A 19,551-nucleotide genomic window follows, 5' to 3' on the forward strand; every position below is an offset into this window, starting at 1 on the left:
ACATCACCTCCTTGGTGGAGGTAATTACACTCAGTATGATATGGTGATCAAGAGCTATGATAGTGCGCATAGTGGCTCAGAAGGTAGAGCAATCGTCTGGAAGGTTCCCGCTCCCGGCAGCGTGTCGAAGTGTCGTTGAGCGAGACACTCAGCCCCTAACTGCTCCTGATGAGCAGGTTGGCACCTTGCATGGTGGCCTCCGCCATCCGTGTGTGAATGTGTGAGTGAATGGGTGAATGTGAGGAACAAATTGTAAAGCGCTTTGGATAAAAGTTCTATATAATTGCAGTTCGTTTACCATTTATGAATTCCTCTATGAAAGAAAGCACAGTGTGCGTTAGACTGAGACCCACTGTGTCTCCCTCTCTCCCCCGTGTCTCCCTCTCTCCCCCGCCTCTCCCTCTCTCCCCCACGTCTCCCTCTCTCTCCCCACGTCTCCTTCTCTCCCCTGTGTCTCCTTCTCTCCCCTGTGTCTCCTTCTCTCCCCTGTGTCTCCTTCTCTCCCCCGCGTCTCCCTCTCTCTCCCCCGCGTCTCCCTCTCTCCCCCGCAGATGAGGAGACGGGTCTGGAGGTGCACCAGGTCACCAGGCCCCAGGGCTTCAACACCAACCGGCGCCGCAGCCGAGCCGTCCTCTACCACCTGTCAGGACACCTGCAGAAACAAGACAAGAGCAAGCTCAAGCTCAACAACGTGAGAGACATACTGTACTCATACTGTACACATACTGTACACACACTGTACACATACTGTACACATACTGTACACATACTGTACTCATACTGTATATACTGTACTCATACTGTATACATACTGTACTCATACTGTATATATATACTGTACTCATACTTACTGTATACATACTGTATACATAATGGTATTGTTACGAACTGGCTCAAGCTCGCAACAAGAATGGGGAGACTAGGGCTGACCCCTATTAGTCGAATAGTCTACTAATCGATCAAAAGGAGCCGTAGTCGACTGCCAACCTCTTAGTAAAAAAAATAATAATTATAATATATATATGTAAATATTTTTTTATCATTCTTTCCAAAAGAAAAGAGGCCTAGAAGCCTGGCTAACGCTAATGGCACACATACCAGCGAGGCTAACTGCCTAAGAAAACAGGCACAGAGGCACTGAAAGAGGATTTCACCCATCTAATGAACACACTAGATTAGACAAATATCAAGATGTATCCATCAGTGGACCAATTGCATGCTTTTGCAGAGGATAAGAAGCCTTCAGTCGACTCCTTCAGACATTAAGCACCCCCACAGCCCAAATGGATTGATAACAAATAATAATAATAATAATAAATAAAAGATATTATTATTATATTTTTTTTTAAAGAAAAATGTCATAGTCGACTATCGGCAAATTTCGGCCAATCATAGTCGACTATCCAAATCCTTAGTTGGGGACAGCCCTATACTGTACACATACTGTACACAAACTACACATACTGTACACACACTGTACACATACTGTACACATACTGTACACATACTGTATATATATATATATATATATATATATATATATATATATATATATATATATATATATATATATATATATATATATATATATATATATATATATATACTGTACACATAGTGTGTACACACTGTACACATACTGTACACACACTGTATATATACTGTGCACATACTGTACACATACTGTATATATACTGTACACATAATGTATACACATACTGTATACACACTGTGCACACATAGTGTACATACATACTGTACACACATAGTGTTCACATGCACTGTACTCACATACTGCACACACATACTGTACACATACTGTACTCACCTACTGTATACACATACTATATACACACTGTACAAACATACTGTACACACATACTGTACACACATAGTGTACACAGACTGTATACAAATACTGTACACATGTACTGTACACACACATACTGCACACACATACTGAACACATGTACTGCACACACATACTGTACACACACTTACTGCACACACATACTGTACACACGTACTGCACACACATACTGTACACACACTTACTGTACACACATACTGTACACACATACTGTACACACACACACACCAGCTACACCTCTGGGGTCATATCCATAGTATCATCTGCAGCCATGTTGCTGAGATGTCCTCCAAGGGATTACTGTAAGAGAAGGCTATCGACCAGCTAAGGGCAGTGATCAATAGTGTATGTTGACACAGGATGCTATGTCTAAACACCATGGGACAGGGAGGACTAGAGGAGCCATGCAATGGTCCAGCGCATGGTCTCTGGACAGATGGGATGAAGGACTCTCCTCTTTGACTTTGAACTAAACAGCCCCGAGCTTCAGCTGAGCTCTGAGACCAATTAGGAATATGCACACACTGCACATGTACTGTATGTGTGTGAGTTACAACCACTTATGTGAGTTATGACCTGTGTGTGTGTGTGTGTGTGTGTGTGTGTGTGTGTGTGTGTGTGTGTGTGTGTGTGTGTGTGTGTGTGTGTGTGTGTGTGTGTGTGTGTGTGTGTGTGTGTGTGTGTAAAAGAGAGGTAGGTAGATAGATAGATAGATAGATAGATAGATAGATAGATAGATAGATAGATAGATAGATAGATAGATAGATAGATAGATAGATAGATAGATAGATAGATAGATAGATAGATAGATAGATAGATAGATAGATAGATAGATAGATAGATAGATAGATAGATAGATAGATAGATAGATAGATAGATAGATAGATAGATAGATAGATAGATAGATAGATAGATAGATAGATAGATAGATAGATAGATAGATAGATAGATAGATAGATAGATAGATAGATAGATAGATAGATAGATAGATAGATAGATAGATAGATAGATAGATAGATAGATAGATAGATAGATAGATAGATAGATAGATAGATAGATAGATAGATAGATAGATAGATAGATAGATAGATAGATAGATAGATAGATAGATAGATAGATAGATAGATAGATAGATAGATAGATAGATAGATAGATAGATAGATAGATAGATAGATAGATAGATAGATAGATAGATAGATAGATAGATAGATAGATAGTAGGGATGTCCGATATTATCGGCCGATATTGGCATTAAAATGTGATATCGGAAAATATCGGTATCGGTTTTCAAAAAAAAATTAAATATCTGATTTTATTTATTGTCAAAAGTATGCATAATGTTATGTTAATTACACAACAAGACATATGTAATGTTAATTACCTGAAATTATTCAGTTTTTTGGGGGGGGAAACCCTGCATATATCGGTATCGGTTGATAACGGTTGATATCGGTATCGGAAATTAAGAGTTGGACAATATCGGTATATCGGTATCAGTAAAAAAGCCAATATCGAGCATCCCTATAGATAGATAGATAGATAGATAGATAGATAGATAGATAGATAGATAGATAGATAGATAGATAGATAGATAGATAGATAGATAGATAGATAGATAGATAGATAGATAGATAGATAGATAGATAGATAGATAGATAGATAGTAGGGATGTCCGATATTATCGGCCTACCGATATTATCGGCCGATATTGGCATTAAAATGTGATATCGGAAAATATCGGTATCGGTTTTCAAAAAAAATAAAAGATCTGATTTTATTTATTGTCAAAAGTATGCATAATGTTATGTTAATTCCACAACAAGACATATGTAATGTTAATTACCTGAAATTATTCAGTTTTTTGGGGGGGGAAACCCTGCATATATCGGACAGCTCATTCACTGAGAGACTTACACTGCATCAGGGTAAGACATTTTAAGTAATTTAGTAATATCTTTAAACTGAGACTTGATTGCTGACTTGACCAGCTGACTTGATTAAGGGGCGTGTTTAAAGCGGCCATTTTGTTTCCTTAAGTGCCCCATTAAAAGCTGCTTCCTGCTTAAAGACAGCACTTGTGTACTGAGTGTGATCTCAGAGCCCTGTCACTGCTTAAAAGCAGAACCTCAGCCTCTCCTGGAATCACTCTGTACTACATTCTGTTGTGGAAGGACAGCTCATTCACTGAGAGACTTACACTGCATCAGGGTAAGACATTTTAAGTAATTTAGTAATATCTTTAAACTGAGACTTGATTGCTGACTTGACCAGCTGACTTGATTAAGACATTTTAAGTAATTTAGTAATATCTTTAAACTGAGACTTGATTGCTGACTTGACCAGCTGACTTAATTAAGGGGCGTGTTTAAAGCGGCCATTTTGTTTCCTTAAGTGCCCCATTAAAAGCTGCTTCCTGCTTAAAGACAGCACTTGTGTACTGAGTGTGATCTCAGAGCCCTGTCACTGCTTAAAAGCAGAACCTCAGCCTCTCCTGGAATCACTCTGTACTACATTCTGTTGTGGAAGGACAGCTCATTCACTGAGAGACTTACACTGCATCAGGGTAAGACATTTTAAGTCATTTAGTAATATCTTTAAACTGAGACTTGATTGCTGACTTGACCAGCTGACTTGATTAAGGGGCGTATTTAAAGCGGCCATTTTGTTTCCTTAAGTGCCCCATTAAAAGCTGCTTCCTGCTTAAAGACAGCACTTGTGTACTGAGTGTGATCTCAGAGCCCTGTCACTGCTTAAAAGCAGAACCTCAGCCTCTCCTGGAATCACTCTGTACTACATTCTGTTGTGGAAGGACAGCTCATTCACTGAGAGACTTACACTGCATCAGGGTAAGACATTTTAAGTCATTTAGTAATATCTTTAAACTGAGACTTGATTGCTGACTTGACCAGCTGACTTGATTAAGGGGCGTGTTTAAAGCGGCCATTTTGTTTCCTTAAGTGCCCCATTAAAAGCTGCTTCCTGCTTAAAGACAGCACTTGTGTACTGAGTGTGATCTCAGAGCCCTGTCACTGCTTAAAAGCAGAACCTCAGCCTCTCCTGGAATCACTCTGTACTACATTCTGTTGTGGAAGGACAGCTCATTCACTGAGAGACTTACACTGCATCAGGGTAAGACATTTTAAGTAATTTAGTAATATCTTTAAACTGAGACTTGATTGCTGACTTGACCAGCTGACTTGATTAAGACATTTTAAGTAATTTAGTAATATCTTTAAACTGAGACTTGATTGCTGACTTGACCAGCTGACTTGATTAAGGGGCGTGTTTAAAGCGGCCATTTTGTTTCCTTAAGTGACCCATTAAGGGCCAGGTGTTAGAAAGCACTAACTAGTGATAGGGATTTAAAGGCCTGCTGGCTTAGCGTCAGCGAAGCGTCGAGAAACGAAGAGGGACAAAGAGGAGTTTTCCTGGAGTTCTCTGCAGAGGGATCCAGGGATCCACCCAGTGCTAAGTACATCATAATCCTATCTTACACTCCACTCTGAAAAATCTCCCTTTCCCTCCCACTCTGCTATTCCTCTACTTCCTCCCTGCCACTCTTGACACCACAATGTGTCTCATATCCACAATCTGCTCCCCCAGAACAGACTCAACCCACCCACGGCAGTTTGCTAGCAACCCGGCTAATCTATCCTACCCTCCTACAGCCACTAATACACCTGTCACAGTACAGGGAGGCCTATGGAATTGTCAATCAGCAGTCAAGAAAGCTGACTTCATTACTGCCTACGCCCATAGTCAAAATCTGCAGCTCCTGGCTCTAACTGAGACCTGGATAACCCCCAATAACTCATCAACACCTGCAGCATTATCTACAAACTATAACTTCACTCACACACCTCGACCTTCCAGGCGGGGTGGAGGCACTGGCCTCATGAGATCTCCTTCATGGACTACAAACGTAACACCCCTCCCAGCACTGTCACTCTCCTCTTTTGAATATCATGCAGTATCTGTCTCTAATCCTTTCAATCTCACCATTGTTACACTCTACCGCCCTCCAGGTCCGCTCGATCACTTCACAGATGAGCTGGACATGCTTCTAAGCTCCTTACCGGAAGATGGTACCCCTCTCCTTCTATTGGGCGACTTCAACCTGCCTGACTCATCTCAGTCAGTCATAGTAGTCTCCCTCCTACAATCATTTGACCTGACTCCCACTGCCATGCCTCCCACCCACAAAGCAGGCAACTCCTTGGATCTCATATTTTCACGTAACTCCAGCATCATTAACACCACGGTAACTCCCCTACATGTATCTGACCATTCCTTCATATCCTTCTCACTAACTCTCATGCTTAACCGAAAGGTCTTCACCCCAACTCAAACCGTCTCACTCAGATGCAACCTGCCCTCCCTATCCCCCTCCACCCTCTCCTCTGACATACTATCCACTCTACCTTTGAGTGACACCTTCTCTGCTCTCTCCACAGAGATGGCAACCTCCACCCTCCTCTCAGCCCTTGCAACCTCCTTCGACAAGCTCTGTCCCCTCGTTGAGAAACCTGCCCGCCGTTCCCCACCCAGTCCATGGCTGACAGATCCAGTGAAAGAACAAAGACAGGTCCTGAGAGCAGCTGAAAGGAAGTATAGAAAGTCACGCCTCACTGCTGACATCGACACATATCACAACCTCTTGTTAACATTCTCCAAAACCATTACTAATGCCAAAGCTTCTTTCTTTCACCATAGGATCGAGGCCTCTGCCAAGAATCTTCGCAAACTGCATGCTACCATGTCCTCCCTCCTCACTCCCCCCCCACCCCCCCCTCCCTCATCTTTCTCTGCCGAAGACTTTGCGATCTTCTTTGAGGAAAAAGTGGAGAACATCCGCAGCTCCTTCTCCCAACCCCCACCCATTCCAAATGCTGAATCGAGAACCTCATCCTTCACTCTGTCATCTTTCTCTCCCATTACAGAAGCCGAGACCCTGACACTGGTAACGTCGAACCGTCCGACTACATGCCAGCTGGACCGGCTACCTTCCCCACTCCTCCAGTCCATAGCACCAGACATCCTCCCATTCCTAACTGCAACCATCAACTCCTCACTCAACTCGGGGGTGGTCCCCACCTCCCTAAAACAAGCCAGAGTCACGCCCCTCATAAAAAAACCATCCCTGAACCCTACCGTCATAGGCAACTACCGTCCTGTCTCTCTTCTCTCCTTCCTTTCTAAAACACTTGAACGTGCTGTATCCAACCAACTTACTGCTTATCTCTTACAGAATGACCTCCTAGACCCTAATCAGTCAGGCTTCAGGACTGGTCACTCCACAGAGACAGCCCTCATTGCGGTCACAGAGGCACTTCACTTAGCAAAAGCGAAAGGCCTCTCCTCTGTCCTGATTCTCCTAGATCTATCTGCAGCCTTCGACACAGTCAACCACCAGATCCTCCTCGCGGCCCTCGCAGGAATGGGAGTGGCTGGCTCTGCGCTGACATGGTTGTCATCATACCTCAATGACCGCTCCTACCAAGTGTCATGGAGAGGGACCCTGTCGGCCACCCGCCCCCTGCGGACGGGTGTCCCCCAGGGCTCGGTTTTAGGACCCCTTCTCTTCTCCCTCTACACTAAATCACTGGGTAACATTATCACGTCTCATGGCTTCTCCTACCACTGTTATGCCGACGATACTCAACTCTTCCTCTCCTTCCCTCCCTCAGATATCCACGTCTCTGAGCGGATCTCGGCCTGTCTGTCCGACATCTCCGCCTGGATGACGACCAACCACCTCAAACTGAACCTAAGCAAAACAGAATTGCTCCACCTGCCGGCCAAATCCTCCCCCCTGACCGACCTTTCCATCACAGTCGAGAATGCAGCTGTGACCGCGTCCCCGACCGCCAAGAACCTTGGTGTTGTCCTCGACGACCAGTTGAACTTCTCTGCTCACATCGCAGCGACAACCAGAACCTGCCGATTCCTCCTGAGCAACGTCAGAAGGATACGCCCCTTCCTGACAAAAGAAGCCACCCAACTCCTCGTCCAATCAACAGTCATCTCCCGCCTCGACTACTGCAACGCACTGCTCGCTGGCCTCCCGGCCACTGCCACTAAGCCTCTTCAACTCATTCAGAACGCAGCGGCCCGCCTGATCTCAAACCTACCGAAGTCGGCCCATGTCACCCCACTTCTTAGGGACCTGCACTGGCTCCCCATTGCTGCACGAATCCGCTTCAAGGCCCTTGACCTAGCATACCGTGCGGCAAAGGGAACTGCTCCCGCCTACCTCCGGTCAATGGTCTCTAACTACACACCCTCAAGACCCCTACGCTCTGCATCTTCTGGCCGCCTCAGACCTACTCCTATCCAAGCTCCGGGAGGGTCATCAAAGAGAAGTCGCCTATTCTCAGTCCTTGCCCCACAATGGTGGAATGAACTACCCACCCCAGTTAGGACAGCCGAAACACGTCCAATCTTTCGCCGTCGACTAAAGACTCACTTCTTCAACCATTATCTGAATTAAAAAAAAAAAAAAAAAAAAAAAAAAATCTAACCCTAACTAACCATACTGTCATGCACTTGTCCTAATAAACTAACCTACACTGTAGCACTCAACACTTTGATGAACATTGTTACTCAGCTGATAGAGTTGTGCTCTTCCTGATGGCTTGTCGTACAGAACTTGTAAGTCGCTTTGGATAAAAGCGTCAGCTAAATGACTAAATGTAAATGTAAATGTATCGGTTGATAACGGTTGATATCGGTATCGGAAATTAAGAGTTGGAAAATATCGGTATATCGGTATCAGTAAAAAAGCCAATATCGAGCATCCCTATAGATAGATAGATAGATAGATAGATAGATAGATAGATAGATAGATAGATAGATAGATAGATAGATAGATAGATAGATAGATAGATAGATAGTAGGGATGTCCGATATTATCGGCCTACCGATATTATCGGCCGATATTGGCATTAAAATGTGATATCGGAAAATATCGGTATCGGTTTTCAAAAAAAATAAAAGATCTGATTTTATTTATTGTCAAAAGTATGCATAATGTTATGTTAATTCCACAACAAGATATATGTAATGTTAATTACCTGAAATTATTCAGTTTTTGGGGGGGGGAACCCTGCATATATCGGTATCGGTTGATAACGGTTGATATCGGTATCGGAAATTAAGAGTTGGAAAATATCGGTATATCGGTATCAGTAAAAAAGCCAATATCGAGCATCCCTATAGATAGATAGATAGATATATAGATAGATAGATAGATAGATAGATAGATAGATAGATAGATAGATAGATAGATAGATAGATAGATAGATAGATAGATAGATAGATAGATAGATAGATAGATAGATAGATAGATAGATAGATAGATAGATAGATAGATAGATAGATAGATAGATAGATAGATAGATAGATAGATAGATAGATAGATAGATAGATAGATAGATAGATAGATAGATAGATAGATATGTAGATAGATAGATAGATACGTAGATAGATAGATACATAGATAGATAGATACGTAGATACGTAGATAGATACAGTATGTAGATAGATAGATATGTAGATAGATAGATAGATATGTAGATAGATAGATATGTAGATATATAGATACGTAGATAAAGATAGAGAGAGAGGGAGCGAGAGAGAGGCAACAAAGTAACAGCAACAAGAGTTTGTTTTCCACTACAAAGTGTCCGGACCCACCAAAATGTATCCAGAGAGAGAGAGAGAGAGAGAGAGAGAGAGAGAGAGAGAGAGATAAAGAGAGAGATAAAGAGAGAGAGAGAGAGATCACTAATGTTCCCTATCGCTCTGTGTAGAACATGTTTGGAGATAAGCCTCCCATCCCGGAGTACAAGGTGGCAGCCATTCAGAAGTCTCGTTTCATCCTGCTGCACTACGGGACCTTCAAGGCGGGCTGGGATTGGCTGATCCTGCTGGCCACCTTCTACGTGGCGGTTACCGTGCCGTACAACGTGTGCTTCACCGTGGTGGCGGCGCGAGACGAGGGCAGCAGCGCCCCCCGGAGCCCGCCGAGCGTCAGCGACATCCTCGTGGAGATCCTCTTCATGTTAGGTGAGACTTCATGTTAGGTTAGACTTCATGTTAGGTGAGACTTCATGTTAGGTGAGATTTCATGTTAGGTGCGACTTCATGTTAGGTGAGACGTCATGTTAGGTGAGACTTCATGTTAGGTGAGACGTCATGTTAGGTTAGACTTCATGTTAGGTGAGACTTCATGTTAGGTGCGACTTCATGTTAGGTGAGACGTCATGTTAGGTGAGACTTCATGTTAGGTGAGACTTCATGTTAGGTGCGACTTCATGTTAGGTGAGACGTCATGTTAGGTGAGACTTCATGTTAGGTGAGACGTCATGTTAGGTGAGACTTCATGTTAGGTGAGACTTCACGTTAGGTGAGACTTCATGTTAGGTGAGACTTCATGTTAGGTGAGATTATTTCATGTTAGGTGAGACATGATCCTCTTCATTTTAGGTGAGACTTCATGTTAGGTGAGACTTCACGTTAGGTGAGACTTCACGTTAGGTGAGACTTCATGTTAGGTGAGATTATTTCATGTTAGGTGAGACATGATCCTCTGTTGGATCAACGCTTATCTACAAAAAATATGTACGATAAACAAACATAACCATCGTCGACAACCATGCATTCTTTGAATAATATAGCACTATAGCAATATAGCATATATATATATATATATATAACATTCACAACACAACACAACACTGAGTATTATGGGCTTTGGGTTCATACTTTTGTTACAAATTAGTTTTACTTGTATTTACCCAGGAAAGATTTGCTGAGCTTGTACGCTACCTTTCAACAATGCTCATACAGTTCCACTCATAGCCCTTTTACACCGCCCGGGCTCCGGTTCAAGCTCCAGCTCCGTTCTGAACCCTCTGAACCTTGGTGCTCTCTGGCGAACCAGCCCGCGTTTACACCCATTTAAGCAGAACCAACATTCCACCGTCTTCGTCATCAACAGGGGCGTTACTCAGGCGGAGGTAAAAATAATGCGTGGAGAAAGGCTTAGCAAGCCTCAACGTGTGAGCGCACACACACGCACTGTATACGTTTGAAATGAATCGTTCCAGCAAAGTAGGCTTCTATTATTCAAATGACTGTTTTAATGGGTATCATAGTAGTAAGTGCTACTGTAGAACATGACTATTAGCATGACATCTGATTTATTAATGCCAATAAAAAAAAATTGGGACAAACGCAATTGGCACAAGTGTAAATGATGGATTAGTCACTCACAGTTAACATCCAACTGATTAGCTCAACTGGTTAGTCTGCTGGCTGTGGATCCTATGGTCACAGGTTCAAATGTCTTGGTTCCAAAAGTTTTTTTTTAAACGTTAATTCATTTATCCACTCTCGTTGGATGGTGTATTGTACTTGTGTTGTATAATGACAATACATTTGAATCTAATCTCATTTTGAAATCGCTACGCTGCCTATGGACACGACAGTGGCAGACAGCTTCGGAGGTGTAGCATTGCACCATGCTGATCCACTCAACAGGTAGCGATTTCAAAATGAGATTCGATTCAAATGTATTGTCATTATACAGCACAAGTACAATACACCATCCAACCAGAGTGGATAAATTAATTAACGTAAAAAAATTAATACATTTGGAACCAAGAGAGCCAGCAGACTTACCAGTTGAGCTAATCGGTCAGATGTTAACTGTGAGAGACTAATCCATCATTTACACTTGTGCCAATTGTGCTTGTCCCTAATTTTTTGCATTGGCATTAATAAATCAGATGTCATGCTAATATGTCATGTTCTACAGTAGGACTTACTACTATGATACCCATTAAAACAGTAATTCGAATAATAGAAGCCTACTTTGCTGGAATGATTCATTTCAAACAGTGCGTGTGTGTGCGTGTGTGCTTTTGTGTGTGCGCTCGCACGTTGAGGCTCGCTAAGCCTTTCTCCACGCATTTCTGGAGCATTTCTTTATCCACTATGGTTGGATGGTGTATTGTACTTGTGCTGTATCATAACAATACATTTAAATCTAATCTCGCTTTGAGATCAGTCGCAAATCGCTTCCTGTTGAATGGATCGGTTGAGTGCAATGCCGACTCGCTACTTTCCCCTGTTTACTCGTCTTCACAGCCTAGAATATGACACGCCCACTGATGATGTCACGGTTCGCAAGGAAAAACCAACTATTTTCCGGTGCCAGCTGAGCACCGATTTGTCACGTTCGGAACCAATTAATCCCGGTGTGAACGCGCTGGCCGGTGCGAGATTACGTTCGGGAACCGGCTCCAGCACAGTATATTTCCCTAACGGAGTTGCACTTCCGCGTTCGGTTTGCGCGATCTGATTGGCCACTGACGTTTCTTTCAGCGCCAATCGCGTTACTCCTAACAATCGCGCCAGCAGGCTGTTACCCTAACCCTAACCTTAAAGGGGAACTCCACTTTTTTTGGAAATTAGCTTATTTAACATCTTCCCTGGAGTTAGACAAGAAGATGCATACCTTTTTTGTCTCTGTGCGTGCATTTTAGCTTTGGGAATAGACGCTCCGTTAGCATAGCTTAGCTTCATCACTGGAAGTGAGGCAGGACAGTAGCCTTACAGTGCCTTACAGTGTATTGCAAGGTCTGACATTGACCAAACTTGATATGCATGACCTTGGTGGGCTCTAGGTCAACTCCTGAAAAGGGGGTCAATGTCAGACCTTGCAATCAAAAGTTAGGGGCGCACTGAAATTATGGCAAGGGTTATTAGCCCCCTAACTTTTGATTGCAAAGTCTGACATTGACCCCCTTTTCAGGAGTTGACCTAGAGCCCACCAAGGTCATGCATATCAAGTTTGGTCAATGTCAGACCTTGCAATACACTGTAAGGCACTGTAAGGCTACTGTCCTGCCTCACTTCCAGTGATGAAGCTAAGCTATGCTAACGGAGCGTCTATTCCCAAAGCTAAAATGCACGCACAGAGACAAAAAAGGTATGCATCTTCTTGTATAACTCCAGGGAAGATGTTAAATAAGCTAATTTCCAAAAAAAGTGGAGTTCCCCTTTAACCCTAACCTTAACCAACTAACCCTAACCCTAACCTTAACCAACTAACCCTAACCCTAACCCTAACCTTAACCCTAACCATAACCAACTAACCCTAACCCTAAACTTAACCAACTAACCCTAACCCTAACCCTAACCCTAACCTTAACCCTAACCTTAACCAACTTCAAAAGAGAGCGACTTCGAAAGAGTCGCCAAGCTTAACCAGTTTGTTAAGAGTAACGCGATTGGTGCTGAAAAAAACGTCAGTGGCCAATCAGATCGCGCAAACCGAACGCGGAAGTGCAACTCCGTTAGGGAAAATATACACGCAGCCTGGCCGGTGTAAAAGGGCTATCAGTCACAGCAGGGAGCCGCCCGGTTCGACTACAGTCTCCTATCTTAGGCCACTGAGCTTAAGTGCCTTGCTCAACGGGGGTTAAGTGCCTTGCTCAAGGGTACTTCAACAATCGTCATTAACCCTTTCACTGCCACACAAGAAAGGGTTAACCCTTTCACTACCACACGACAGACGGTTAACCCTTTCACTACCACACTACAGAAGGTTAACCCCTTGAAAGATAACAGTGTTTTTAGCCTTTAATCACCTCGTTACCTGCTGCTCCGCGACTTGCCTCTGCGTTGTGTCATTTTACTTGGATATCTCATTAGCTGTCTCACACTGTATCAACCCCGTTGGTACATCCGTAATCAGAATAATTCGACACTGACAACGTGGTACCTTTCTTGGAAAACGTTGTTTATTCCATAAACAAAGCCTCTGTACCAGATGGAAAATAGTTCTTTCTGTCCTTGAAAAGCATTAGAAGGAACTAAATTCATTATTCTAACGATCTCTCTTCTGTCACCCCGCTCGGTGGTCGTGCGGCCTAGCTGTCCAAAGGCCTTCCCTGTTAGCCGTGGCAAATTCCCCTCCCCCACCCAGCGAGGGTGAGGAGGGATTTCAAAGTCTCTCTCAACGCGTCTGCTCGATTCTGCCTTGTGTCTTAATCTGGCTAGTCTTCTGAAGACCCCACAGCTTACCGTCTTCAAGTCTCGCAATGTCGAACTCTCTCTCGTGACTGTTACTGTTACGAAGGATCAGATTAAACCGAATATATATATTTATTGATTGATATATATTGCATAATATTTGTATATCGTTTGATATACCTTGTGTATTCCTTGTACATATACACGGAATATCCCTTTAACCTAGTACAGACCATAATATTTCGTTCTCCTATTGGACAGCGGTCCCTTAGGCGCCATTGCCATACCCCCAGGGTCTAGTTCAAAGTCACCGCTAAGACATGTCTGTACATGCCCGGCTTTGCCCAGGAATACGAGACAGAAATAAGGTTGGCACTAGATTATTCACTGTACGTATAAATACGTCGCAGGTGGATACAGCAGTAGTCTTGTCTTATCCTAATACGTTCGTTCAACGTATCGTTCGCTCCTTACTAGTAAAGCCTTCATCACGAGTCAACGACCAAGTGAAGTGAGCAACCGTGCATCTAAATAGAGCACTTATAACCGCGTGCGAATAGGATAGTAAAGTGTCAGAGCTTAGTGGAATAACGTCAAGTTCGACCTAGTTAATGTGAAGTACCGCGCACCGGAGAATCTACACCGGTGAATGCATAGCCCTTTCCAGCTGGATTATTGCTTTGGTCCTGTAATTGATGGAGCGGAGAATCGCCTACACCCACAATTGTGTGGGATTTACCCTGTGAGGAGCCACGTCGAGCCCGCCTCTCAGAAGCCTGAGGCCGGCTAGCTTTCTTCCATGCGGAGCTGCATGCCACGGAGAACAGCTGTTATTCGTCTGCGGATCAAGAGATTATTGCACTGTCTCCTGTACTTGGAGTCTCTCTATTCATCGTTGACCCAGACTCTACTACCGACAAATCCTCTCCCCTTGCTGGCTTACAACCGGAGGGACCCTACCAGTATCTCCCGCTACCTTACTAGAGAACCATAGATATAATTCCTAAGATTCAGGTTGTATTAATTATCTCCTGCGTAATATGAGAAATGGACATACGTTATTGATTTGCTCACGCACATTCTTTTGCCTTATAAGCGCACCCTACGTAAAGTATTGTTATATATACTATCATTGCTGCTAATAAATATTCTTAAACCCAGTTTTGTGTGGAACCGTGTCATTGTGGAGGTGTTCTCATCATATACCTGTGTACTGTATGGCCAGTAGTAATGTACATAAGACAGTAGTGGTTTAATGATACCATACTTATTAATACAGTCAGGGAATTGTACCCCTCAGTTACAATTGGTCCTTCGAGCCCCGGATAGTAATTAGCGTAATATTAATATAATATTAATATTAACATGGCCGATGATGAACACTCCACAAACGGTTCTCCTAAACTAGATCGCCCGCAGCGCAGACATCAGCCACCTCCTTATCTAGAGGCATACGTTGTCAGTCCAATACCTAGCTTTAAAAAGAAGTTAAATACGGATAAAATAACTAAAGCGGATAGTAAAAGTATGCCAAACCCTAACGACCAGGCGACCCCGCCAGTAGAGACCCTAGTGGGTTCTAACGTAACTGACCAAGCTCACGGGGGGGACCAGTAGGGACCTGACATGACTTTACCCCCCGCCGACGCCAACGAGGTAGTCCCCGGAGAGCTCCAGGATAAAGAAAGCCCTCCAGGGACGGAACCCGACTCACTACCAGAAGAGACGCACACCCAGGAGACGGACCTCCTCGGAGCGCGACAGGAGAACGGATCTCCAACGAGCACTGCCAGAAGCCGATCCCCTCCGCCGGTGTCTTCCCCCAGCGAAGCGGACAAGATGCTGGCGCAGGCACTCATCGCCACCCTGGCAGCCTCCACCGAACGCGATCGACTTCAAGCGCAACAGACGTGCGAGCGCGAACAAGCTGCAGACCAACGAGAGCGCCTTCACGCGCAACTCCAAGCGCAAGCCCTCAGTGAACGCGAACATTCTACAACCGAGCGAGAACGCTTCCCGGCGCAACAAAGGAGTGAAGACGACCGCATAAGACTGGAGACCAGACGCCTCCAGACGGAAGAGAACATTGAGAGAAGCCGCGCCGATGCGCAGCACGCCGCCGCCAATGCACAACGCGACGCCGCCAATGCACAGCTCCACGCAGCCCATGCCAGCGCCAATGCGCAGCGCGACGCCGCCAATGCCCAGCGCGAAGCAGTGCGCGACGCCGCCCATGCCCAGCGCCAGGCAGAGCGCGACCGGCTGCAGGCGCAGCTGATGGACAAATTGATTACCATGGCGACACCCCCTCAATCCGCACGGAGCTCCCGGAGATCGTCAAGACAAGGGTCTAGGACACATTCCCCTACCCGACCAAGCGACCCGGGACCCCGCCAACAGGAGGATCCTGTCCACGTCTCCGAACCCCCTCCCCGGCCGGTCCATACGAGACCCAGCAACCGGGAAGAACCGGACCACGCCGAGAGACTGAACAGAAGACTCCAGGACCTAGCAGAGGAAGAGGAGGAGGAAGAGGAGGAATGTCAAGCCGACCAGCAGCAACGTACTCTGGACCAGGAGGCCCAGTACAGCCCCGACCAGCAGCAACGTACTCTGGACCAGGAGGCCCAGTACAGCCCCGACCAGCAGCAACGTACTCTGGACCAGGAGGTCCAGTACAGCCCAGACGTCAGCCCAGAGGCACTGCGCTACAAACCCCCGACTCAACTCACGGGTGAGTTTGACGCACCGCCAGCCCCGAGGAACAGCACCTGGGTACCCGGGCTTCGGTACCCACCAAGTACCAGCCCAAGACGACACGCACGGGGAGACTCGCCCAGGAGGCCTCTTCCCCAACGCTCACCGATGTGCCAGCCATCCATGGCATCGTACCTTGGCACACCGACGTTCCTGGACTTCACACACGAGAACAGAGCACAGTACACAGAGCTACAAATGTGCTTAGAGACAATGATGTCCGATGTACCGGATGAAATGTACAAGTATGCTATCCTACTCAAGCACCTGAAGGTGCCCAGAGCACACAATATAGCGCTGGCATATTCCAACTCTACTACCCCATACACCGCGGCTCTAGTAGCCCTCGACCAACGTTATGGACGCATATGGGACTACGTGATACAGGTGATAAGAGACATTGACCGTCTCCCCCCAGCCAGAGACAACAGAGCATTGGATGACCTCTCTATCAAGGTACAGTCCCTGGTAGGGATGCTGGGGTCCCAAAAGGAAAAAGGGATACACGAACTGTACGCTAACTCTAATGTAGAGAGGATATTAGAGAAGCTCCCTCCCGCCCGACAAGAGCGCTTTCGGCGGCAGAGAGACCACCGTGACCCCAACGGCCCAGAGGCATCCCTCCTAGACCTGTCTGAGTTCCTCGCCAGGGAGGTCAGCAGCTTACGACTGGACACGTTTGTATGGAGTGGACCAAGCCCAAGACCAGGACCTCGGGGATTAAATGATAACCGCCGGTCGGTGACCGTTATGCACCAAGCCGAATCAGTACCGCAGCACAAGAACCACGACACCCCCTCGACGAAAGAGGAGTGGAAGATTGAATGCCAGTACTGTGAAGGGGAACATCGGCTGTATCAATGCGACGATTTCAAGAAGCTGACCACGGATGAGGTGAGTCAGTGGATCAAGGACCACCGCCGCTGCTTCCGCTGCGCGCGCAGCCACATGGGAGCTGCGTGCCGCTTGAAGAAGAAGTGCGGCAGGTGCGGCGGCACCCACTTGGAGGTCCTGCATGACATCAACAAGCGTCCGACAGGACAACAAAGTGGGCCCGTCGCGGTAATGTACCATGCCGAGGCGGTGGCACCAGTACCAAAGATCCACCAGACCGCTCCCTACTGTTCCGACTGCTACAGCAGACACTGGGAGTCACGGTGCTACTCGGACGACCACGAGTCGGCACCACCCCAGACGATCCAAAGCACAGGAGTGCTCCACATTGACCAGCATAGCGGAACCCCCCGAGTGCTCATCAAAGTGGTCAGAGTGCTCCTGAGCTACGAGGACAAGGTCCTGGACACTTACGCCGTCCTGGACGATGGGTCTGAAAAGACTCTCCTCCTCGCTTCCGCAGCAGCCCAGTTGGGCCTGCGGGGTGCCAAAGGTACCATGACCATACGCACCATCAGAAGGGACCAGAAGACCATAAAAGGTGAAAGGGTCTCCTTCAAGATAGCAGCGGTGGACCAGCCCGAGAAGCAGTATAGTATAACCAACGTCTTCACCAGCCACAACATAGGCCTGTCTCAGTACACCTACCCCATCCCACAGCTGATGGCGAAGTATGTGCACCTACGTAAACTACCTATACCACTTATCGACGGCGCCACACCGACCCTGCTCATCGGCTCCGACCACGCGGACCTCATTCTCCCAATTGAGGCGGCCCACATCGGACCCAAAGGATGCCCAGTCGCGGTTCAGACCCGACTGGGATGGACGCTCCAGGGCCCCCTCTACGGACTTGACAGTCAACCCACGTCTACACGCTGCCTACACATAAAGGCGAGCGACACCGGCCACCCCCTCGTACAGCCCGTTGAGAGGCTATTGACATTGACCGAGAGGCCTGTGAGAGAACCGTGGGCACACGAGGGAGTTCAGAACTCCACCCCCCTCAGCTGCGCTCCAGACGTAGCTGACCTCGAACCCAGCACCCCAAGCGACTCCTTGACGGGGCGGCCGGAACCGGCCCCTCCTCAGACGGGGTACAGAGCAAACAAGAGAAACAGACGGAGGAGGAGGAGGCACAGCCAAGCACAGACCAAAGCAGTCTCAGGCCCGCTTCCTCCTAAGCCCCCCTTCATCCCGTCCAGTCGTCATGATCATAGACCAGTCACTACCCCGAGCTGCGTGGCCGGCTGGCCGCGTAAGCAAAGTGATCACTGGTGCCGACTGAAAGGTCAGAGCGGCAGAAGTGCTCGTCCAAGGGCGGACATACAACCGACCCGTGGCGAGGCTGATAGAGTTGCCAAGGCTCCCCGACTCGCTTACTGACGACCATGACCCACTGACTTTGTGAACTGCCCTACCCTCACAACAGACATTGAGTAGTGGACAGTGCGGTTAATCTGTCTCTGCTTATCTAATTAGGTGGGACTAATTAGGAGGCGGCTGTTACGAAGGATCAGATTAAACCGAATATATATATTTATTGATTGATATATATTGCATAATATTTGTATATCGTTTGATATCCCTTGTGTATTCCTTGTACATATACACGGAATATCCCTTTAACCTAGTACAGACCATAATATTTCGTTCTCCTATTGGACAGCGGTCCCTTAGGCGCCATTGCCATACCCCCAGGGTCTAGTTCAAAGTCACCGCTAAGACATGTCTGTACATGCCCGGCTTTGCCCAGGAATACGAGACAGAAATAAGGTTGGCACTAGATTATTCACCGTACGTATAAATACGTCGCAGGTGGATACAGCAGTAGTCTTGTCTTATCCTAATACGTTCGTTCAACGTATCGTTCGCTCCTTACTAGTAAAGCCTTCATCACGAGTCAACGACCAAGTGAAGTGAGCAACCGTGCATCTAAATAGAGCACTTATAACCGCGTGCGAATAGGATAGTAAAGTGTCAGAGCT

The 19,551-nt window shown here is 46.1% G+C and overlaps 1 protein-coding gene across 1 annotated transcript in view; it reads left to right on the forward strand.

Moving 5' to 3' along the window:
* The window catches only part of kcnh3 (potassium voltage-gated channel, subfamily H (eag-related), member 3), a gene marked incomplete at both ends in the record, with an annotated part of 760,365 nt that overhangs the window by 582,432 nt on the left and 158,382 nt on the right, over positions 1-19,551 (forward strand). Inside the window, 2 exons of the mRNA XM_084311435.1 lie at positions 552-691; positions 9,682-9,937. Coding sequence (XP_084167561.1) covers positions 552-691; positions 9,682-9,937 — 396 coding nt within the window. The remainder of the gene's footprint in view (positions 1-551; positions 692-9,681; positions 9,938-19,551) is intronic.

This window comes from Notolepis coatsorum (genome assembly GCF_963971535.1).
Source record: "Notolepis coatsorum genome assembly, chromosome: 3".
Taxonomy (NCBI): domain Eukaryota; kingdom Metazoa; phylum Chordata; class Actinopteri; order Aulopiformes; family Paralepididae; genus Notolepis; species Notolepis coatsorum.